Here is a 24,618-nt window from a genome sequence, read left to right on the forward strand (position 1 = left end):
TACAGAGATATACTCTTGTACACCTTGTCCTGGGTGAAGGAGAAGGAGAAGACATGATATCCTGTTGTTTTTTGCCTTCCCTGCATCCATTCCTCCTTCCTTCGTTTCCTTCTGAGAATGCCCAGCCCCTGTATACCCAATCCATGTGATTTAGCCAAGGTCAGCCTGTCCTCCAGGATCTAGTGGAGCCAAAAGGCATATCTATCATCTGACTATTCCTTGCCTTTGACCTACCATCCAAGTCAGCCCCAATAGAACCCCCAACTCCTGAGATTTTGGTGAAAAGACATTCTTTTTTTTTTCCCTGGGAATGCTGATGAAGGAAGTCTAAATAAAACTTCTGCAAGCCTTGCTGCTGCCAGATGGGCAAAGCCTGGGTAAGAACAAAGTCCATGCAGAGAAAAACAGAGCCAAGGGGTAGATTAAGAGAGAAACACAAATCTGATGACATTGGTTGAACACCTGGTTTAACCTGTGTAGACACCTGGTTGTCTACAGCAAGTTTTACCCTTGCGTTTTCAAGTTGTATGAGCCAATACATGAACTTTTGTTTACTGCTGGCTTGATTTCATCTCTTATTTATGTTTTTTTTGGGGGGAGGGGTGTTGCTTACAGGCAAGAAATTCTCCATCAAAACAAATGTGAATGGATCCCATTGTAGGCCCACGCTCCATGCCTTGGGCCCCTTCTGCAATACCTTCAAAGCTAACAATTCTCTCCCAAGAACCCTACTTTTAAGATCATAAATAAAGGGCTCTCCAAAGCCCTCCAAAGGGCTAAAATCTTCCTTCTCTTTTTTATATATTATATTAAAAAATCTCATTCACTTTTTCTGAAATGAGATGGCTACTCAATGGGTGGAGAGGAGAATATTCAAGAAAACTGAATCCTTCTAGTTACGTGTGAGTCACATTTGCACGAAAGAGCAGAAACCCATGGATTGTTACCTCTCCCCCTCCCGCCACCATTGGAGATGAACTCACCTTTCAGCTGGAGGTAGCCTTGGGCCAGATTAACATGTGCCTCTGCTAGTTTCCAGTGTGAGTCACCATAGCAAATTCTCGTCAGCGCCATGCAGCGTACAAGCTCGCGGACAGCCTGTTCATACTGTGACGGACAGAAAATGGGCTTACGAGCTAGATGACTTGAAAACACAGAGTCACAAAGCACAAAGTCAACTAGCATTTTTGTCCATTCAGTGTATATTTCCTGAGTACCTACTAGGTTCCAGGGATACATCAGAGAAGAAAATAGACAAAGATCTGTTTTGGGCCGTGGGCGGTTCATCTATTAGGGTGAAATAGACAATACCTGACAGAAATGAGTAAACTTTATAGTATATTTAAATGGATAAAACATTTAAACTTTTAGTACCTTATGAGAAAGATAACAAATAAAGAAGAAATAGAAAAAGTAGAACAGACATCTAACCATTCCCTAGGCTTTCGCTGCCCATCTATGAACAGCTACTACACATCCAAGCACCAGGGGGCAAGTGGTAGCAGTTTTCAAATAAGGCTCTCTGGTTCTCCATTCAAATACCTTTCTTAGCAGCCTAGGGTTAGCATAGCAAATGAGGTTGGCAACTGACAAACAGATTTCATTAAAGCAGTGAGAAGTCCATTTATGTTCAGTGTCTGGACCAAGAGAACAGGGAGCTGGTATGTCCAGCTCAGGTCAGCTCGGAGCAGCAATACACTCAAAGCAAGGCTGGTAGTTTTAAAATATAGCTCCAAAATCGTTTGACTCTTTCCATCCAGAGATAGGGGATCTCTGTCTCCTTCCCTTTGAATCTGGGCTTTATAACTGGCTGATAGAATATGGATGGGATGATGCAGTGCCAGTTTGGGGGCCCAGGTCTTAAGGAACTGGCCGCTTCCGTTTTCTGTTTCTTCTTAGAAACAGAACACAATTGTGGGCTGAGTTGTGTCCCCACTGCCCCTTAAACTCAAATTTTGGAGGCCCAAGTACTTTAAAATGTGACAGTATATGGAGAGAAGGTCTTTAAAGAGGTAAGTTAAAATGAGGCCGTTAGGGTAGAGCCCTAACCCAACATGACTGATGTCCTTATAAGAAGAGGAAGAAATACCAGGGATGGGCACGCAGAAAGAAAAAAATTGTGAGGACATGGGGAGAGGGCACCGTATTCAAGCTAAGCCTCCAAATGACATCAACCCTGCCAACATTTTGATCTTGGACTTGTAGCCTCCAGAACTTGGAGAAAATAAACTTCTGATGTTTAAGCCACCTCGTCTGAGGTATTCTGCTACGGCAGCCCTAGGAAACTGATAACCTAACCACCATGCTATGAGGAAGCCTAAAGAGAGGCCCTTGTAGAAAGGTACCAATAGCTGACCCCAATTAGTCAATCAGAGGAGGGAGCCATCTTGGCAGTGGATTGTTTCTTTGTAGATAGAGTCCAGCTAAAGCTGGGAGTTTAGGGAATGGCTTCCTTGGAGACATAGCAAGTGAATACAGTGAAGAAAAAAGAAAGAAATGATGAAAACACTTGGGAGTCTAGACGGACAGTCTAGCAAAAAGAGAGAGGACCTGATCTGACAATGAATCTATCCCAACCACAGATTTCTAAGAAGAGGGCTATGTAGACTGAAAGTCAGGCCCCTCAATCGTAGCCTGGGTCCTCACTACCTGCAACTGGGGTACAGAAGAGCAGCCTGCCCTCCCTCAACCTTTTTACTTGCTAGAATGCACATTCCAAATATCCCTTTGGCTTTCTGATCTTTATTCTGCCAGTTCCAGTGGCTTCATCCAACAGGCATGGGGAGGAGGCAGACAGAAGAGAAGTATAAGTAGGCAGACAATTTCATAACTGGGATGTGCCTTGGAAATAATATAATTTGATCCCTTTAATTTAAAGAAGAAATGTAAATCTGGAGAGATGAAAGGATTTATCACCAAATGGTAGAGTCGAGACTTAAAATTCAGCTCCCTGAGGCCAAGTCCAGAGTTCTTTTCACAAAACCATTCTTGGGCCACCTGAAATTTCTTTAACTCCTTAACATTAAAATATGCAGCTCTGATGATCAGTAGGTCTGGCCATATATATATTTAATAATGAGTTTTTGGGGTGCCTGAGTGGCTCAGTTAAGCGTCCGACTTCAGCTCAGGTCATGGTCTCACTGCTTGTGAGTTCGAGCCCCGCGTCAGGCTCTGTGCTGACAGCTCAGAGCCTGGAGACTGCTTCTCATTCTGTGTCTCCCTTTCTCTCTGTCCCTCTTCTGCTCACACTTTGTCTCTTTCTCTCAAAAATAAATAAATGTTCAAAAAAGAATTTTTTTAAATAAAAAAATAAAAATGAGTTTTTAATACCCAAATCTTGGTGTCTAAACACTATTCTTTGCTAAGAATCCACAGCTGGAGCAGGGAAAGTATAAGATGAATCTGAAAAATCTTGCTGTGCCTGAAATGAGTAAAGATCAATGGGGATGTATCGAGGAGGTGGGAGCCAGTGTGAAGGGGCACATACCGGCAAATATGAAACAATTCATGTTTTGACGATTATAATAGATGGTAATACATTTCAAAAGCAATTTCCTGAGCCCATAACTTATATAAATGAGTGAATAATAGAGTGTAAAGAAGGAACACTCTTCCTTATAGAAATGCCAAATAAATATTGAAAGAATGCTGAGGTCAGAGAATTTGCCATTTGGCAAACATCGTAGTAATAACTGATTCAAGTGAGAATCATTAATGGACGCTAAAACTAGGGGGTGACATTTTAATGAGGAAAAGGACACACACACAGTTTTGCTGAATCTTCCCACTAGATACTTATTAATTACAAAGGGAAGAATAGTAATTCCGTAGAGAAGAAGCCTGCCAGACAGCACCTGGACCAAGTGATCAAAGTTAGCATCACGGTAAGGAGACAAAAGGACACCATATGCGTCCTGCTGTGAATCACTAAAAAAGACCCCTAGGTCTTGTCTGTGGAATTCTGGCCCAGAATGGACAACCTGTATCTAATCATGAGGACACACATGAAAAAAGCAAATTGAGAGATACTGTACAAAATAATTGGAGTGTACTTGTGAAGGACTGAATATTTGTGTCCCTCCAAATTCATATGTTGAGGCTCTAACCCCCAATGTGGCATTTAGAGACAGGCCTCTAAGGAAGTAATTGAAGTTAAATGAGGTCATAAAGGTGGGGCCCTGATCCAACAGGATTACTGTCCTTATAAGAAGCGTCACCTTTCTCTCCCCCTTCTTTACCACTGCCCCCCAACACAAAGAGGCCATGTGAGCACACAGCAAGAAGGCAGCCATCTACAGTCCAAGGGGTGAGCTCTCACCAGACACAGACCCTGCTGGAACCTTGCTCTTAAACTTCCTTCAGTCACCCAGTCTGTGGTGTTGTATTGTGGCAGCCAGAGCAGACTAACACAGTAAGTTTTTCAAAAATATCAAGATCATGAAAGACAAAGGCAGGCCAAGGAATAGTAGATTAAAGAAGGCTAAAGACACTTCACAACTATATTCTATGTGAATTAATAGAGCAGAGCATGGATCTGTATGATTTTTTTTCTGCCAAAGACGCTATTGAGATAATTCAAGAAATATGGATAAGGTTAGCAGATTAGGTAATAATGTTATACCAATATTAGTTTCTTAATTTTATTTTATTTTTTTAATATGAAATTTATTGTCAAATTGGTTTCTATTCAACACCCAGTGCTCCTCCAGTTTCTTGATTTTAATCATGATCCTGTGGGTATGTAGGAGTATCCTCTAAGATAGTTAGGGGTAAATCTATAATATCTGTAATTTACCCTGAGATAATTGAGAAAAATAATGACACACACACACAGAAATAAAGCAAATGTTAGCAACTGGTGAGTCTTGTAACTTTTCTGTAAGTCTGGAAGTATTTTAAAGTAAAAAAAAAATGCCAACAAAAGGTTATTTTAAAAAGCAAATTACTTCATGTTAATACTTTCCAGAAAACACTTTTAAGGGCTCGCACGGCACTTAGCTGGAGACCTGCAAGGTCCTAAGTGAACTGCCTGCCTCTGCAACTGCATTTCACGTCAGTCTGTAGCTTCCTTTTTCGCTTCAAACATGTCTTGCTTGTGCCCACCTCATAGATTTTACAAGTGCTGTTTCCTCTCCTTAGAACTCTTTTCCCTTAACTCCTCCAAGCTGGCTCCTTCACTTCCTAAGGTCTCAGCTCTTACGTCACCTGTTCATAGACAGGCCCACTCTTTCCTCAATAGCACTTGACATAGTCTCTGGCTTGCTAGTGTATTTGCAATGCAGACTGCCCCTCAGCTCCATGAGGCCATGCAACCTGCCTGCGTTGTTCACCACGGTATCCAGGGGTGCCTCAACTGAACTGCAGAACACAGAAAATAATTTAGTGCCATCCTAGACCCATAGAAGAGAAGCTAATTCTTTACACACATTGAATGCCTTAGGGCATTAAGGCTTAATTCTCTTGCAGGACTCTGGTTGAGAAAGGCTGCCAGCCCAGTGCCTACCTAGCACACAGCCTGGCACATAGTGCATACTGATCTGTTGCATAATGAATAAGTACACATTCAAGACCAAATTCATGCCTCCTCTCCATAATCCTGCTCTTCCGCCTGTATTCATTTAATGGCAAAGGGTCTGGCAAGCCTCTAGTCACCCAAGTTGGCTGAGACCTGTCATGAATTGTATACATCCACTCTGATTCACTCTTGCCTCTACAACCCCTACATCCCCTCAGTCACCAGGTCTTCCTGATTCACATTTCCAAATTCCTGCCAGAAGATCTTAGCATCTTTACTGTCCCTGCTACATGTAGTTCAGGCTCTTCTAATTCCTTGCTGGTATTATTACAAATATCTTCTGAACTGGACTTCCTCCTCCAATTTTGCTCCCTTCTCACCCTTCCTCCACTCAGCTATGTGAGTGATCATTCCAGACGCTCAAATCTGCTTGTGACACTCCTACTTATCATCCTAGGAGAGTTTCTAATACCTTTAGGAGGAAATCTAAACTCCTTCTCTGGGCATTGAACACCCTCTGGGCCCCAGCTCCTTCCATAATCCAACCTCATTTCCTGCGCTATGTTCAGGCTAAAGCCTGAATCCTATGGAAGCAACTTAAGTGTCCATGGATGGGTGAGTAAATAAAGAAAATATGATACATATATATAATGGAATATTATTCAACTGTAAAAAGTAAGGGAATTCTGCCATTTGTGACAACATGGATAGACTCGAGGCATTATGCTAAGGAAATAAATCAGAGAAAAACACTGTATGATCTTACTTATATGTGGAATCTTAAAAAACAACAATGAAAAGCTTCATAGATATAGAGAACAGACAGGTGGTTGCTACGGGGTTGGGGGGTGTGTAAAAAGGGTGAAGGCAGTCAAAAAGTACAAACTTTTAGTTATAAAATAAATAAGTCCTGGGGATATAACATACAACATTATGACTATAGCTAATAATACTATACTATACAGAATACTATTCTATATCTGCTACCCCTGCCCAGAACACTATCGTCTTCTCTCTTACCTGGCCAACTCTTAAGCACTGTTATCAGTGCAGGCCAAGTCACTCCCATCCCAAGAAGCATGCCTTAACTGATCTCCTTTCACCACCTCTGTGCCCACTGCCTCCCCCTTCCTCTACGTTTTGCATCTATTTCACCCAAACTTGAGTCCATCACAGAACTTATCACACTGACTACCATTTTCTGTCCCCCTGCCTATCATCCCAATCAAACCATGAGTCCCTCCAAGGCAAAGGCTAGCTTTCCCATCCGTGCCCCCAGCACCTGCACAGCACCTGGCATATATTAGGTATACAATAGATATCTGTGAAATAAATGGATGGACAAACAGGGCCCAACACCTAAGTGGTGGCAGAAAAATGCATATGGAATAAGCAAATGAATGAGTAAAACTTTCAGAAAACAAGATCAAGAGGAGAAGCTTTGTCTGCTTTGTTATATTCCCGTGCCTAGACCTGGCACTAGGGGGAGCTCAATAAATGTTTATTCACTGATGGAAAAAGATGGCAGTAGATCAAACCTACAACCCAGTGGTCTAGTACACACTTGCCAGAGGTCAGGATAGACTTGTTTGTTCATTTGTGCATTCATTCAGCAAATACAATGTTGACTGTACCAAGTGATGTGCTTGGAGCCCCGAGGGGCTACACCCACTCATCCTCTATATACTCTCTTGTACCAGAGGGTAGAAATATAGCCTAGACGCTCATTCATTATCAGAGCACAGGTGTAGAAAATGAAGGATCCTTACTTCGTGACTGCTAGAATAAGACTTCGCTTTCTCTTCACAGAAGTGGAGTTTCTCTCGAGGAGGCTGGAATAGTGCTGTCTGAGGCAGCTTGTTTTGGATCTTCTTTCTAGGTGTAATGCTGACAGCAGCAACAATTTCATCCAGATGATTGGATATGTGGGTTTCCTTTGATTCTTGCATATTTTTATATACATTGTCCTCTAATTTTTAAATAAGAAAACAAAGGTGTTAAATGATAATTTCCATAGTTACTTTTATAAATACACACTTTCCCTACAAATTGATGCTAGGTCTAAGAAAATTTCAACACTTTACCCATGACTTCTTTGAAATTAGTAGCATTTCATCCAAAACGATCTCAATAGCTACTACTAACTTCTCTGTAAAACTTTCAGGCTGATTTCCACACTTTAAGCTAAACCAAACATTCCTCATTCATTTATATATATGTACATAAATGATATAGATACATACATATATGTATATGTATATATACATACATATGTACATATACATGCACGTATGTGTATATACATACACATATACATACACGTATGTATATATACATACGTGCACGTATATATACATACACACATGTATATATACATACGTGCACATATATATACATATGTGCATGTATATATATACATACATGTATGTATATATATTGAACCCAACTGTGGTTCAAAGAAGAAATCAAAAAAGAAATTTGAAAGTAGCTTTAACTGAATGAATATAAACACAACATATATATTATATATATAAGTATAGACAAAGGAAATCAGCCAAGCCCAAACAACTCAGAACCCAGATTAGATCACCTGAACACCAGCTGACCTTGAAGGAGGAAAAAAATGATTTATTAAACTTTCACTTCTGGCCAAAATGGAGTAATAGGGATCAGATTTATTCTCTTGCCTGAAATAACCAGCCAACCAACAAACACACAAAAACAAAAAACAAACAAAAAAAACCCCACACAGACCAAAAAAAAAGCTATGGAATAATCATTTCCAAGAGACAGGATATCAGATCTGATCAATGGGAAAAAGAAACAAAGTGAGGCCCATGATTGCCCCAGCTTATTGCTTTGAGAAAGTTTCCAGGACATGCAGGGAGCGGAAACCCAGAAGTACCCTGGTGGACTCTCAGTTGAGGAAATAGAGCTGAGGATCTGGGGAGAACAAGGGAGCTAGAGTTCAAAGGAGAGATTGCCGGAGAGGATAGAGATGCACAGAGAGAGGATCCTGGAGATTAACAGAGGGATCCTTACAGATATGGGGAGAGAATAATGATCAGCATGTGTATAAGAAAAATACTTGAATCTGGAGAAAGAATCCTCTAGAAATATTGAAAGGAACAGGGTCTGGCATTCACACGGGGCTGGCAGTGCCTGCTCCCACCAACCAACCTGGAAAACTCATAATTCATGATGCATTGGGTAAAGCACTCAGAAGAGTTTTGCTTCAGTAAAACCCCTAGACTGAGCACTGCTTAGACCCAACTAATAAAGCATAAAAATAAGATCTAAAAGGATCAATCTGTTTCTGAGTAACTTAATTGTACCAGAAGACAAAACTAAAGGATGTATAGGAATACAAAAACAGGTAGCATGCAACAAGGTAAAATTCACAAAGTCTGACACCCAATTAAAGATTACTAGGTATGTGAAGGGTCAGGAAAACATGGGCCATAATGAGAAGAATAATCAATCAAAACCCAGAACTGACACAGATGTTAAGTTAGTAGAGAAGAACAGTTTTTATAATTGTATTTTACATGTTTAAACAGTTAAGTAGAGACAGGGAAGATATATATAAAAAAAACAAATTGAACTTCTAGATGTGAAAATTATATGTGAAATGAAAAATACACTACATGGGATTAATGACAGATTAGATATTACAGATGAAAAGATGACTGAACTTGTACACATAGGAATAGAAACCATCTAAAAAAATTGACTCCTTATAGGAAAGCAGATTGTAGCAGGGACAGAAAGAATATTTGAAGAAATAACAGCCCTAAATTTCCCAAATTTTTGAAAAACTAAAAAGCTAGAGATCTAAGAATTCAACGAACACTAAACACAAGAAACAGAGAAAACTACACCAACACACACCAAAACCAAGGTAAAGTGAAAAATCTTAGATGTAGGAAAAAACCATATTAGTATGAAAAAATAAAGATACGAATGACAGATTTCTTGGAGGAAAAAAAGACACATGAGAAGAAAGTGAAACAACATACTTAAAGTATGTAAAGAAAAAAGTTGTCAAGGTAGAATTCTGCACCAGTGAAAATATCTTTCAAAACCAAAAACTGAAAGAATTAATCATCAGCAGATTTGCACTCCAATGTTCTCCACGAATTATTAAAGGAAGTCTTTCAGAGGGAAGGAAAATGATAGCAAATGGAAATCTAGATCTACACAAAGGAATAAAGGACAATGGGAATGATGTTTACAGGGGCAAATATGATAAGACTATTTTCATATTATTTAAATCTCTTTTAAATAAAGAAAATATTTAAACCAACTTTTTAAACAAAAAAATAATAATGTTCTGTGGGGCTTATAACATGTATAAGTGAAATGTATGACAACAGAAGCATAAAGGCTAGGAAGGAAGGAATGACATTGTGAAGTTCTTATACTATATGTGGAGTGGTATAATATTAACTGAAGGTAGACTAAGTCAAAGGGTTTATAGTATAAAGGGTTTATAGTATAAACCCTAAGACACCATTAAAATAACAAAATAGAGAATTATAGGTAATAAGCCAACAAAGGAGATAAAAAGACACATAAAAACAATCCAGTAGAAATGATAAAAAGGAGGGAAAAGGGAACAAAGAAAAAATGGGACAAACAGAAAATAGCAAGATGACAGACTTAAATCTAACCCAACTGTATGTTGCCGACAAGAAATTCACCTCAACTAGAGAAAGACAATTAGACTGAAGATAAAATTATGGGGGCGCCTGAGTGGCTCAGCGGGCTAAGAGTCCGTCTTTGACTTGGGTCATGATCTCACGGTTCGTGGGTCTGAACCCTGTGTCAGGCTCTGACAGCTCAGAGACTGGAGCCTGCTTTGGGTTCTGTGTCTCCCTCTCTCTCTGCCCCTCCCCCATCATGCTTTGTCCTTCTCTCTCTCAAAAATAAATAAACATTAAAAAAAGATAAAATTATGGAACATAATATACTAAAATTAGACAAAAACAAACTTGGATTGTCTACATTAATATCAAAGTAAATTGTACAGCAAAGAATATTATCATAAAGAAGGTCATTTCATAATTATAGAAGGCCAATTAGTCAAGAGGATATAATTATTCCAAGAGTTTATACACTTAATAACAGTTTCAAAATATGGGACCTCAAACTGATGGAAATGCAAGGAGAAATAGACAAATTCTCAATTATAGTCTGAGATTTCAGTACCTTGCTCTTAATAGTTGATATACCACGAGGCAGAAAATCAGTTAAAGATACATAAGACTTGAACTACATCATCAACTAACTTGGTTTGAGATTTACTAGAACACTATACTTAAGAAGAGCAGAATACACATTCTTTTCAAGTGCACATGGACACTAAGATTCTATTCTGGGTTGTAAAACAAGTTTCAATAAATTTATAAGGATTCAAGACATAGAAAATATATTCTATGACTACAACAGGATTAAATCTTAAATCAATAATACAAAGATATCTGGAAAATGTTCAAATATTTGGAAACTAAATAACACACTTCTAAAAAAACCCCAACCATGGTTCAAAGAAGGAATCAAAGAAGAAATCTGAAAGTACCTTTAACTCAAAGAATATAAACACAACATATAAGAATTTGAGAATGCCACTAAAGCAGTCCTTATGGAGAATTTATAATATTAAATGCCTATATAAGAAAAGTAGAATGTTCTCAAGGTCATAATCTTAGCTTTCACCTTCAGTGACTTGAAAAAAAGAGCAAATTAAACTCAAGGTAAACAGAAGAAAAGAATTAATAAAATAAATAATAAAGCTAACCTCACATCAATGAAATAAACATAGAAAAACAATAGGAAAAAAATCTATGAAAACAAAATTTGGTTCTTTGAGACCAATCACATTGATAAATCTCTATCCTGACTAATTATGAAAAAAGGAAAGAAGACACAAATCACCAATATCAGGAATGAGAGAGATGACATCACTACAGATTCTACAAGTATTAGTTTTTTAAAAAATAGTTGTTTTTTAGGGGTGCCTGGGTGGCTCAGTCGGTTAAGCGTCCGACTTCAGCTCAGGTCATGATCTCGCAGTTTGTGAGTTCGAGCCCCACATGGGGCTCTGTACTAATAAGCCTGGACCCTGCTTCAGATTCTATGTCTCCCTTTCTCTGTCCCCCCTCCCCCTCCCCCTCGCGCTCCCTCTCTCTCTCTCTCTCTCTCTCTGTCTCAAAAATAAACATTCAAAAAAAAAAAACTTTAAAAAAATATTTGTTTATTTTTGAGAGAGACAGAGACAGAGCATGAGTGAGGGAGGGGCAGAGACAGAGGGAGACACAGAATCCGAAGCAGGTTCCAGGCTCTGAGTTGTTAGCAGAGAGCCTGGCCTGGGGCTCAAACTCATAGACTGTGAGATCATGACTCGAGCTGAAGTTAGATGCTTAACCGACTGAGCCACCCAGAGGTCCCAACAAATATAAATTTACTATGGGAATATTATGAACATCTTATGCCAATACATTTGACAACTTAGATGAACGGACAAATTTCTCTAAACACACAAAATACTAAAGCTCACGCAGGAAGATATAGTTTGAATAGCCCTATATCTATTAATGAAACTGAATTTGTTTTTTAAAAACCTTCCAAAGACAAAAACCAAAAAAAAAAAAAAAAAAAACCCAAACAACTCCAGACCCAAATGACTTCATTAGTGAATTATATCAAATATTTAAGGAAGATATAATAGCAATTTCATGCAACTTCTTCAAGAAAATTGAAAAAAGAGAATATTTCCTAACTCATTCTAGGAGACCCTGATGCCAAAACAAGACAAATACAAGACAAGAAAACTGCAGATCAATATCCATCCCTCAGGAACATAGATGCAAAAATTCAAATTTTAGCAAATTAAACCTAGTAATATGTAAAAGAGAAAATACATCATGACCAAGTACAGTATATCTCAGGAATACAAAATTGGTTTAACACTCACAAAGCAGCCAATGTAATTCATAATACTAATAACCTAAAAAAAGAAAAACTGCATGACCATCTTGATCAACACCCAAAAAGAACTTGACAAAAATCTAATACATAATTTTCTAATAAAAAAAAAAATCTTAGCAGAGTAGGAATAGAATTGTAATTTCTCAATCTGATATAGGGCATCTATGAGAAACCTACAGTTAACTTGGAGTTATTGGTGAAAGACTGAATGCTCTCTCCCTAAGATCAGACACAAAACAAGGGGATTCACTCTCAACATTTCTATTTAACATTGTACTGGAGGTTTCAGTCAGTGCAATCAATTAAGAAAAAGAAATAAATGCCAACCAAATCAGAAAGGAAGAAGTAAAACTGCCTTTACCCACAGATGGTATATCTCTATTATCATCTATGTAGATCTGATGGAACATGCAGGAAAAATCTCCTAGAATAAATAAATTTAACAAGGTTGTAGGACACAAGAACACTATACCAAAATTACATTTCTATATATTAACAATGGATAATCAAATTGAAGTTAAAATAATACTATGTACAACAGCATCAAAAATATGAAATAGGAATATATCTGCCAAAAAATGAATGTGACTTACATAATTAAAACTACAAAGGAGCTGAGAGAAAGGAGACATAAACATGTACCAGGTGCATGGGTTGTAAGACTCAATACTGTTAAAATGTCGTTTCTCCCACATTGGTGTATATATTTAAAGCCTTCCCAATCATGGTTTTTGTTGTTTGTTGTTGTTTGTTGTTTTTTTGTTTTTGTAGAAATTGACAATCTGTTTCTAAAATTCATATGAAAATGTAAAGGACCTGGAGTACCCAAAATGACTTTGTAAAAGAAGAACAAAGTTAGAGGCCAAATGTGACTTTTCATCAAGATCTGTTGTAAAGGCTAGGTATTTAGCAAGGCAGTTTGGTATTGTTGTCAAGATAGACAAATAGGTCAATGGAACAGAATGGAGAGTCCAGAAATGAACCCCACTTATATAAACAATTTACCATTGACAAAATTGCACAGGCAATTCATCTGCTCAACAGATGGTGCTAGAATAACTGGATATTCACATGTGAAAACAAAAATGAAACAAAAATCTTTGATGCATGCCTTACACCATACACAAGAATGAACTCAAAATGGAACACAGATCTCTATATAAGAACCTTTGTGACCTTGGATTAGGCAAATTTCCTAAATATGACACGAAAGAATCGTAAAAAAGACTTGATCAAAATTAAAAATTTTCTGTTCTTCAAATGAAACTGTGAAGAGAATGAAAAGACAAGCCACAGGCTGGGAGAAAATATTTACAAAATATGTATCTAATAAAAGACTTGTACCTGGAATGTGTAAAGGACTCTCAAAACTTAACTATAAGAAAACAAATAGCTTATTATGAAAATGGGCAAAATATTTTAATAGACACATCATCAAAGAAGCTCTATCAATGACAAATAGGCACATGAAAAGATGCTCAACATCATTAGTCATTAGGGAGATACAGTTAAATTCACAATGAGATGTCATTCGCAACAATCAGAACGACTAAAATTAAAAAGATTACTAAGCATTGTTGAGGAGGTGAAACAGGAACTCTCACACACTGTTGGTAGGAATGTAAAATGCTGCAATCACTTTGGAAAGCAATCTGGCAGTTTCTTAATAAGCTAAATATACACCTAGCACATGATTCATTTAAGTCCTAAATATTAACATAAGAGAAAAGAAACCATACATTCACATAAGGACTTATGCACAAATGTTCATAGAAGTTTTATTTTTTATTTTTTAAATGTTTATTTATTTAAAACAAATTTTTTAATGTTTATTTTTGAGAGGGAGAGAAAGCACGTGTGTGCATGCATGCAAGCAGGGGAGGAGCAGAGAGAGAGGGAGATATAGAATCTGAAGCAGGCTCCAGGCACAGAGTTGTCAACACAGAGCCTGATATGGGGCTTGAACCCACAAACTATGAGATCATGACCTGAGCCGAAGTTGGACGCTTAACTGACTGAGCCACCCAGGCACCCCTATTTATTTATTTTTGAGAGAGAGATAGAAAGTGTGAGTGGGGAAAGAGCAGAGAGAGAGGGATACAGAATTCCAAACAGACTGTGCTGTCAGCACAGAGCTGGAGGTGGGGCTCAAACTCACAAACCCTGGGATCATAACCTGAGCTGAAATCAAGAGTCGGAGGCTTACCTAAGCCACCCAGGTTCCCCAAGAGTTTTATTTTTAATAGCCAAAACCAAGAAACAACTCAAATGCCCTTCAATTGGTAAATGGATAAACAAACTGTGGTATAGCTATATAATGAAATAATACTCAGCAATAAAAAGGAACAGATATGCTACCACATGAATTGGTTCAGTTATGTTGAGTGAAAGAAGCCAGGAAGAAGAGAGTACAAACAATATGCCTCCCTTTATATAAAATTCTAGGAAATGCAAACCAATGTAGAATGATCAAAAGCAGATCAGCAGTTGTCTTGAATTGGAGATGCAGGGAAGAGGGGGATGTACAGATTACAAAGAGACACGAAGAAACTTTTGGGGGTGATAATTATGTTATTGCTTTGATTGTGGTGGTAGTTTCATGGGTATATACATAACCCAGAATTTATCAGATTTTACACTTATTTTATTTTAAATTTATTTATTTAAATTCAAGTTAGTTAACATAACAATGCAGTATTGGTTTCAGGAGTGGAACCCAGTGATTCATACAACATCCAGTGCTCATCCCAACAAGTGCCCTCCTTAATGCCCATTACCCATTTAGCCCATCTCCCTCCCTCCACAACCCTCAGGTGTTCTCTGTATTTAAGAGTCTCTTATGGTTTGCCTCCCTCTCTGTTTTTATCTTATTTTTCCTTCCCTTCCCCTATGTTCATCTGTTATGTTTCTTAAATTCCACATATGAGATTATGTACTTTTATATGTCAATTAATAAAGCTGTTTAATATATATCTACATATCAGATATATAGATATCTAGATACCAGCCTTCCAGAGATCCTTCCCCATACACCACTCTCCCCATGTAGATCCTTCACATTCCAATTCTATTATTTACTACAGATAAGTTATTTCAGGTTTCACCCTATTGTAATCATTCATCAAATATTTATTGAATTCCTACTATAAGCAATGCATTACATGGTAAAGAAGAACTCTGAGAAACATAAAATCTAGAAGGAAAAAAGATCAGGTACACAACTACCATGATTCTGGGTGGTACAAATGCTGGAAGAGGGGGAAGTGGTAAGACTTCAGAATGGGAACCATTACTGTTGTGGTAAATCAGCTTGCTTGGTTGAGAAGATTTCAAGAACAAGAAGAGAACAACCCCAAGTAGAGTGAATAATTAGCAAAGGTTCAGAAGTGCAAAGTAAAATGGGTATACAGCTAACCAGTATAGCTAACCGGTATGCATTGGGGGTGGGGGATATCGATATAGGACAGCATTTTCCAAACCAATCTCCCTTGTACACTAGAAGCACAGGACATTAATGCACAATCTAGAAGAGAGGGTTATTGACAAAGATGATCAAGTAAATTGGTAAACACAAATATTGATTGCACAAAAGAAGGGTTCTCCAATAAACATGAACAAGTTTCATTACCTCAAGTCTTCTCAAAGGCTTTAATGTAGTATAATTCTTTGAGAATATACCACAGAGGGATATAGTACACAACACTTCCCCTAACTTTTTGGACCATGAAATCCTCTTTTCTGGAACACTCATTAAATCTTATGCAACTGGTACTTTTTGAGCACTGTTTGGGAAGCCAGGAGGCAAAGGAAAACTGAAAGGCTGGACCCAGGTTTAGAAGACATCGATTGCACGCCAAGAGTTTGATTGACCTTATTCGACAAATAGTGATGAGCCCCTGAAGGTTTTATAAAGAAAGAAAAATCAAAGTGCTAAGGCTGATCTGTTAATTAGTGGGCAAATATAATGGAAACCACAGCAGGCAAAGTGGCCACTGATTTTCAAACTTTAATCTTCTACCATCTTTTTAAAAATGTTTGTTTGTTTAGAGAGAAAGAGAGAGAGCACAGGGGAGGGGCAGAGAGAGAGAGAGAGAGAGAGAGAGAGAGAGAGAGAGAATCCCAAGCAGGCTCAGTGCTGTCATCTTGGAGCCTGACACAGGGCTCAATCTCATGAACCATGAGATGAAATTGAGAGTTGGATGCTCAACTAACTGAACCACCCAGGTGCCCCAGTCTGCTACTATCTTGATGACTGTTAGCATGTCTGCATTCTGCCTACAATATTAACTTTTTCTTTAGGACTACAACTTTTTAAAACCTAAATAGTTCAGCTTCACTCCAATAAATAATCAGTGACATTATGGGTTTGATGTCATATTTTCCCATAAACTATACATTAAAATAAAAACATAAGTATTAATATTTTAAAAGTTGGTCTGTGTTCCACAAAACATCACATTAGGCATCACCAATTGCAAACACTGCATACCTTGGGAAATTCTAGATTTGAGCAATGTTTTACCACCATTTTTAGCCATGACCCACCATCTAAGATTTCATCAGGTTTTACTTGCTATAATTTATATTCTGATAAAATAGGCACTTTCCCTAAAAATAAAGTTAGAATATTCTCTATGCTTCTTAAAACTTCCCTCTAGAAATTCTGGTACCTCTTCAATAAGTGGGTGTGGCCCTTTATCGCTGGTTGAACGAATCAGAGTACTGTACAGAATGAATTCAGGTGCACAGTAGCAGTGAGAAGGGAAGTGAAGGGAAGGATAAGAAGAATTACTGAAAGAAATAATTATTGCAACTTGAGAACTGCTTGGATGTAAAAATTAAAGAAGGGGGACAGTCAAGACTGACTCTGACATTTTCATCCAGGAACTTGAGATAGGCAATGGCATACTATGGCATGGTTCACATACTATCCACTGCTTTTGTAAGTAAAGCTTTAATGGAACACAGCATTGTTAATTCATTTACATATGGTCTTTGTAGTACAAAAGCAGAGATGAGTAGTTGTGACAGAAACCTTATTGCTCTCAAAGCCTAAATAAAGTATTTACTATCTGGTTCTTTACAGAGAAAATTTATTGACACCTAAAAGTAGTGATGCCATGGACAGAAGTAATGAGATAAAGGGGAATGGTCATTTTGATAAGACAATCAGTTTGGTCTCAGACAGATTGAATTTGAGACCGTGGGAGAAAATTTATATAAGAATGTCCAACTTATGGCAAGGATGCGGAGAAAGGGGAACCCTCTTGCACTGTTGGTGGGAATGAAAACTGGTACAGCCACTCTCAAGAACAGGACGGAGGTTCCTCAAAAAACTAAAAATAGAACTATCCTATGATCCAGCAATTGTATTATTAGGTATTTACCCAAAGGATACAGAATATAGATTTAAAGGGGTATGTACACCACAATGTTTATATCAGCATTATCAACAATAATCAAACTATGGAGAGAGCCCAAATTCCATTGACTGATGGATAAAGAAGATGTGGTATATACATACAATGGAATATTACTCAGCCATCAACAAGAATGAAATCTTGCCATCTCCAGCAATGTGGATGGAGCTAGAATGTATTATGCTAAGAGAAATAAGTCAATTAGAGAAAGACAAATAACATATGATTTCATTCATATGTGGAATTTAAGAAACAAAACATAAACATATGATGGTGGGTGGGAGATGGCTTAGATGGGTGATGGGTACTAAGGGGGGCATTGGTTATGATGAGCACTGGGTGTTGTATGTAAGTGATGAATCACTGAATTCTCCTCCTGAAACCAATACTGCACTGTATGTTAACTAAATTCAAATAAAAATTTAAACAAAGAATGTCCAACTTAGAATAGAAATATATTGGACCACCTAGGTGACTCAGTCAGTAGAGCGTTGTGACTTTTGATCTCAGGGTCTTGAGTTCAAGCTCCATGTTGGGAGCTTAGTTTAAAAAAATTAAAAAAATAAAAAGTAAATAAAAAAGAAGTTAGAAATATATCACTAGTTCTTGAGTGACATCTTTTTAAAGATGATATTTTTTCCTTTCTAAAAAAGTTGGTGACTTATTCCATGCCTACATCCAAATAGGATTTGAGATGGCTAGAGATAAGTGTTGAAGGAGTTAAGACTGGACATAGCTACCAGGGTAAAGTGTGGCCACTTCTTGATAATCCAAACTAGAGCTTTACATTCTCACCAAAAGAAAAAAAAAAAAAAAGTAGGAACTTTTCTTTCCTTCATGAAGCAATATAGAATGAAAATATGAGGGAAGAAACTAGCTGAAGGCCAGTCTGTGAGAAAGCTGTGTGAGAACGCTACAGAGGCCCGTCAATCCCAGCAAAAGTCACTCCTGGGCAGACCTTCAAAATGTGAAAGGCTAATCCTTCGGTTCAACCTCTACGCATTGCCTAAAAGAGGCTGTACAGAGACGGCTGTACAGAAACTCCGTGCTATCCCTGATTGCAAGATGGTAGCTGACTTTTTTTCTGATAACCTCTTGACTTAAGCTTTCTCATCTGTTCACCCCATTGGCTGATGATCCAATCACTTCAATAAGTGTTATAGTTTACAAAAAGAGCAGGAGATTGGGATCGGGAATCTGAGACTCAAGAATCTGTGCTGGCCCAACTACTCATGTGATTTGGGCACTACCAATAATTGATATTCACATAACACTTTATGTGATATTCACATAACACTTTGATGTAAGGTATGGAGGCAGATATGACTAACCCTATTTTATAAATGAGGACAGTGAAGCTGAAAGAAGCTAAATTACTCGCCCAATGTCACACAGGCAGAATCAGGACCCTGGTCTTCTGATAATTTGGTCTGACTTTCATTGACCAGTCAGTCTTTAGCAGTGGGAAGCAAATGCTCTTGCTTTGGAAACCTAAGACTGCATTTTAAAAGGTAAAAGGAGCGTCTGGGTGGCTCAGTTAAGTGTCTAACTTCGGCTCAGGTCATGATTTCACAGTTCATGAGTTCTAGCCCTGTATCAGGCTCTGTGCTGACAGCTCAGAGCCTGGGGCCTGTTTCGGATTCTGTGTCTCCCTCTCTCTCTGCCCCTCCCCTGCTTGCACTGTCTCTCAAAAATGAATAAACATTAAAAAAAATTAAAAAGTAATATGTTTTTATAACCAGGAAATGTAACATCTTCAACAGATTTAACCACATTTTCTTATCTTTTATTTAGAACAGGGAAAGATGAAATTTTAGAAACTATGTAAGTAATATGCTCTGTAATATTTGCTATTCCAGGCCTCGAACCTAATGTTAAACTTTGACATTGGGTTGATTTTTCTTTTTTTCTTTTTTGGCTTGACTGTAAAACATGGTTTGTCTAATGCTGCCTCTTAATATTAAATCCTTAAAACAGAGATTATCCGGGCACTCCCAGGCTGGAGCTAACTTGCACATACTTTTCTTCTTTTTGGCCAGACAGTTAAAAAACAATTAAGCCAGTATTTTAAAATTAGAAGTTTCACATAGATGTAAAGATCTAGTTTTCTGGATTTCTGGCTTCCTATGAAAACTCAGAACACCTATCACCACTGGGCTGACGTCATCACAGGCAACAATCAGCAAGGAATGAACAGCAGAAGTCCTGGAGGTAAGGTGCCAGGTGCCATCACTCCCTATTGCTCCTGGACATGGAGGCAGCAAAGCAGTTTCCATTCATCAACAGTCATCACTCCTATGTTGCTTCTTATTGTAAAAGAATAAGTCTCTGTAACCATACCTTTCTTTTTTTGTTGTTTTCAATGTTTATTTTTATTTCTGAGAGAGAGAGAGAGAGACAGAGACAGAGAGAGACAGAGTGGGAGTGGGGGAGGGGCAGAGAGAGAGCGGGAGACAGAATCTGAAACAGGCTCCAGGCTCTGAGATGTCAGCACAGAGCCTGATGTGGGGCCCAAACTCATGAACTCTGAGATCATGACCTGAGCCAAAGCTGGACACTTACCTGACTGAGCCACCCAGGCTCTCCACCATACCTTTCTTTCAAAGTGAAAGGCTGACATTAAGTGGTGTGGTTTTCCTGGCCCATGTCACTTGCCACTCATTTCCTACATTGAATCTAATCTAAACCATCACTTATACAAGATTATAAGATATACTACTATTTTATAATCACTAAGAACAACACTGCTGTTAAACTAAGACTTGCTATCAATTATAACACGCATTCCAATTTCAGAGATGTTTAAATACCAAAATGTGCACCTCTGAAGCAATTAGCCAGCCTGGCTTCTGGAAACATTTGAATCCATGACCCCACTTTAAATACGTGTCCATTTCAATGTGCCTTGCATCATGTAGGAACATTTTTAGCACAAAGACAGACTCTTCAGTTCACTTACTTGGAGCTTCATGCTTATCATCAGCCACTTTTCTTTTCTTTGTAATAGCCATAGCTGGGGTTTAAATTTTCATTAGATATCAGCCCAGGCCCCACCCACCACTCTCTCCCTTTCAGCCTTGGGTGAAGCTTCCCAGGCCTCTCAATCAGTACCTACAACTGCCGGTCAGACATACCCAATCAATTGACGCTATTCTTTTTGCCAGACATGCCCAGTAGAATGCTGAAGTATATGATCAGCCCCACATCCAAATAGGAGGAAGAAGAGGTCTGAAGTGGGGTCTCAGTCTTCCATTTCCAAGAGGTGATGTTCAAAAACTTAATAACTGCTATAGCAGGAGGACCAACCAATCTGTATAGATGGAAACTATGCTGGAGCTAGGTTCAGAAGGTCCCCTGCTGTTACAGGTGTTAACCTTTGGGTGCTGACTTGTGGGGAGATGTAGGGAAACTTGAGGGAGGGGCAGGAGCCCCCAGGGCATGGCTCCTGGAAAATAACAACCATTATGACTGTATGAGAGTCTACTAGTTAAAAAGCAACCTTGCCCCTATGTAAGCTGAGGCATCAAAAAGCTGAGATGGGAAAATATCCTAGAAGGATAATAAAATACCCAAACCATATAAAAAGGAAATAAAAAATCTGAATAGAACTATAACAAGTAAATAAATTATATTAGTAATTTAAAATATTTACACAAAGCAGGGCACTTGGGTGGCTTAGTCGATTGAGTGTCTGAATCTTCATTTCAGCTTAGGTCATGATCCCAGAGTCGTGGGATGCAGCCCCTTATTGGTTTCCATGTTGAGTGTGGAGCCCGCTTGAGATTCTCTCTCTCCCTTTCTCTAAAACAAAACAAAACAAAACAAAAGCAAACAAACAAAAAACCCAAACACATTTACACAAAGCTAAGCCCAGGCCTAGATGGCTCCAGTGGCAAATCTTAATAAACCTTTAAAGAAGTAATACGAATCTTTTGAAAATTCTATCAGAAAATAGAGGAGGAAATCCCTTACAACTCATTCTATGAGGTCAATATTATCCTGATACCAAAGCCAGATGAAGACATAATAAGAAAACAATAAACCAATACCCTTGATGATTGTGAACACAAAAAGTCTTCAACAAAATATGAGAAAAACAAATATAGGGGGCCTGGGTGTGGCTCAGTTGGTTGAGCATCGATTCTTGGTTTTGCTCAGGTTTGAGCCCTGAGTTGGGCTACACGCTGACAGTGTGGAGCCTGCTTGGGATTCTTTCTCTCTCCCTCTCTCTCTGTGCCTGCCTGTTTGTGCTCTCTGTCATTCTCAAAATAAATAAATAAACTTAAAAAAAAAAAAAAGAAAACCAAATCCAGCAACATATAAAAAAGATTATACATTATGACCAAGGGGGTTTCATTCCCGGAATGTAAATTTGGTTTAACACCTGAAATCATTAATGTAATACACCACATTAATAGAATAGAAGACAAAATCTGCATGATCATTTTAATAAATGCAGAAAAAAAAACACACTTGGTAAAATCCAACATCTACTTACGATAAAACTTCCTTAACCTGATAAAGGGCTAATAAAAACTAAAAATAACCCTAATGCTAACATCACACTTAATGGTGAATGTTTGAATAGTTCTCTTGTAAGATTGGAAACAAGGCAAGGATGTTTGCTGTCACCACTTGTATTCAAGACTGTAGTGGATATTCTAACCAGTGCAATAAAACGAGAAAAAGAAATAAAAGGCATGAAGATTAGAAAGGAAGAAATAAAATTTTATTATCAGGTGACATGATCCTATATGGAGACAATTCTAAGGGAGATACCCACACACACCCAAACAAAACAAAAACAATAACAAAATCCTACTAGAACTATTAAACAATTTCAGCAATATCAGAGGATACAAAATAAACAAAAATTACATATCTATCAATCTGAAAATAAAATTAAGGTAACATTTCCACTCACAATAGCATCAAAAAGAATAAAGTACTTAGGAATATATTTAACAAAAGAAGTACAAAACTTGTACACTGAAAATTATGCAACATTGCTGAAAGAAGTCAAAGGAGACCTAAATAAATGAGATATATTCCATGTTCATGGATTAGAAGCCTTCATATTATTAAGATAGCAATACCCTCCAAGTTGATCCATAAATTTTATGTAACCCCTATCAAAATCTCAACTGCCTTTTTTTGTGAGAGTATAATTTGACCTTAAATTCACATGGAAATGCAAGAGACCTAGAATAGTTAAAACAATCCAAAATAGAACAAAGTTGGAGGATTCACACTTCCATTTTAAGAACTTACTACAAAGCTACAGTAATCAAAGCAAGTGGTACTGGCATAAGGACTGACATGTAGATTAATGGAATAGAATTGAGAGTCCAGAAATAAACCCTTACACTTAAGGTCAATTATTATCATCATTATTATTATTACTATTATTTTAAAGTTTATTTATTTATTTTGAGAGAGAGAAAGAGAAAGCACTCATGCAAGTGAGGGAAGGGCAGAGAGAGAGGGAGAGAGAATCCCAAGCAGGCTCCACACTGTAAGCACAAAGCCTAATGTGGGGCTTGATCTCACAAACTGTGAGATCATGACCTGAGCCAAAATCAAAAGTTGGATGCTTAGCCAACTGAGGCACCCAGGCACCCTGGTCAATTATTTTTTGACAAGAGTACCAAGGTAATTCAAGGGGCAAATAATAGTCCTTTTCACAAATGATGCTAGAACAACTGGATAGGGACATGTAAAAGAAAGAAACTGGAGCTCTACCTCACACCATATACAAAAATTAACTCCAACTGGGTCAAAGGCATAAAAGTAAGAGCTAAAACTGGAAAACTCTTAGGAAACATAGGGCTATGTATAAGCTTGGGTTAGACAAAGATTTCTTATGTACAATGCCAAAGGCACAATAGATAAAAGAAAAAAAATAAATTGGACTTCATGAAAATTAAAAATTTTTGTTGCTTCAAAAGACACCATAATGAAAGTTAAAAGACAACTCACAAAATAGGAGAATATATTTACAAATATGTTTCCAAACACTTGTAGATATATCACATATTTGATAATGAACTTCAACCCCCCAAAAATAATAAACACAGCTCAGTAATAAGACAAATAACCCAAGAAAAAATAGGCTAAATGTATGAAAAGACCTGGGGTGCCTGGGTGGCACAGTTGGTCAAGCATCTGACTTCTGCTCTGGTCATGAGCTTGCAATTTGTGAGTTCAAGCCCTGCATTGGGCTCTTTGCTGTCAGTGCAGAGCCTGTTTTGGATCCTCTGCCCCCTCTCTTTCTGCCCCTCCTCCACATGCGTGCTCTCTCCCTCTCTCTTTCTCTCTCTCTCTCTCAAAAATAAATAAAAACATTTAAAATATATTTGAAAAGACAGTTTACCAAAGAAGATATATGAATGACCAATAAGCAAAAAATCAAAATCACTACTCATTGGAAAATGAAAATCCAAACTACAATGAGAATCACTTCACACCCACCAGAATTACTATAATCAAAGAGACAGACAATAAGAAGCTTTGGAGAGGGTGTAGAAAATCGTAAATCACTGGCAGAAAGTAAAATTGTGCATTCACTTTACAAAGCAGTTGAGTAATTCCTCATAAAGTTAAACATAGAATTACCACATAAACCAGCAATTCCATGCATAGGTATATATTCAAGAGGCCAAAAACACCTGTTCACACAAAAACCTGTACACA

General features: G+C 37.9%; 2 protein-coding genes across 17 annotated transcripts in view; one reads left to right on the plus strand and one right to left on the minus strand.

Annotated features, from left to right (window-relative positions):
• Positions 1–24,618, minus strand: part of TTC23 (tetratricopeptide repeat domain 23) — a 109,751-nt gene that overhangs the window by 76,965 nt on the left and 8,168 nt on the right. For 10 of the 16 annotated variants that reach the window (XR_006218446.1, XR_006218448.1, XR_006218447.1 and 7 more), the window contains exons 1-4: positions 20,885–21,020; positions 12,867–12,929; positions 7,285–7,484; positions 984–1,107 (exon numbers count right to left, since the gene is read on the minus strand). Coding sequence is in view for 13 of the 16 variants with exons in the window: in XM_042988152.1 (XP_042844086.1) it covers positions 984–1,107; positions 7,285–7,484; positions 12,867–12,929; positions 20,885–20,936 (439 nt within the window). In the remaining 3 variants the exon portion in view is untranslated. Of the gene's footprint in view, positions 1–983; positions 1,108–7,284; positions 7,485–12,866; positions 12,930–20,884; positions 21,021–21,059; positions 21,325–21,577; positions 21,614–24,618 lie in introns of those variants that run through there. The other 6 variants (XM_042988159.1, XM_042988156.1, XM_042988160.1 and 3 more) reach the window with 4 other exon arrangements.
• LRRC28 (leucine rich repeat containing 28) overlaps positions 4,227–24,618 on the plus strand; it is a 179,646-nt gene continuing 159,254 nt past the window's right edge. The window contains exon 1 of the mRNA XM_042988165.1: positions 4,227–4,411. The gene's annotated coding sequence lies outside the window, so the exon portion shown is untranslated. The remainder of the gene's footprint in view (positions 4,412–24,618) is intronic.

This window comes from Panthera tigris, chromosome B3 (genome assembly GCF_018350195.1).
Source record: "Panthera tigris isolate Pti1 chromosome B3, P.tigris_Pti1_mat1.1, whole genome shotgun sequence".
NCBI classification, from domain to species: Eukaryota; Metazoa; Chordata; class Mammalia; order Carnivora; family Felidae; genus Panthera; species Panthera tigris.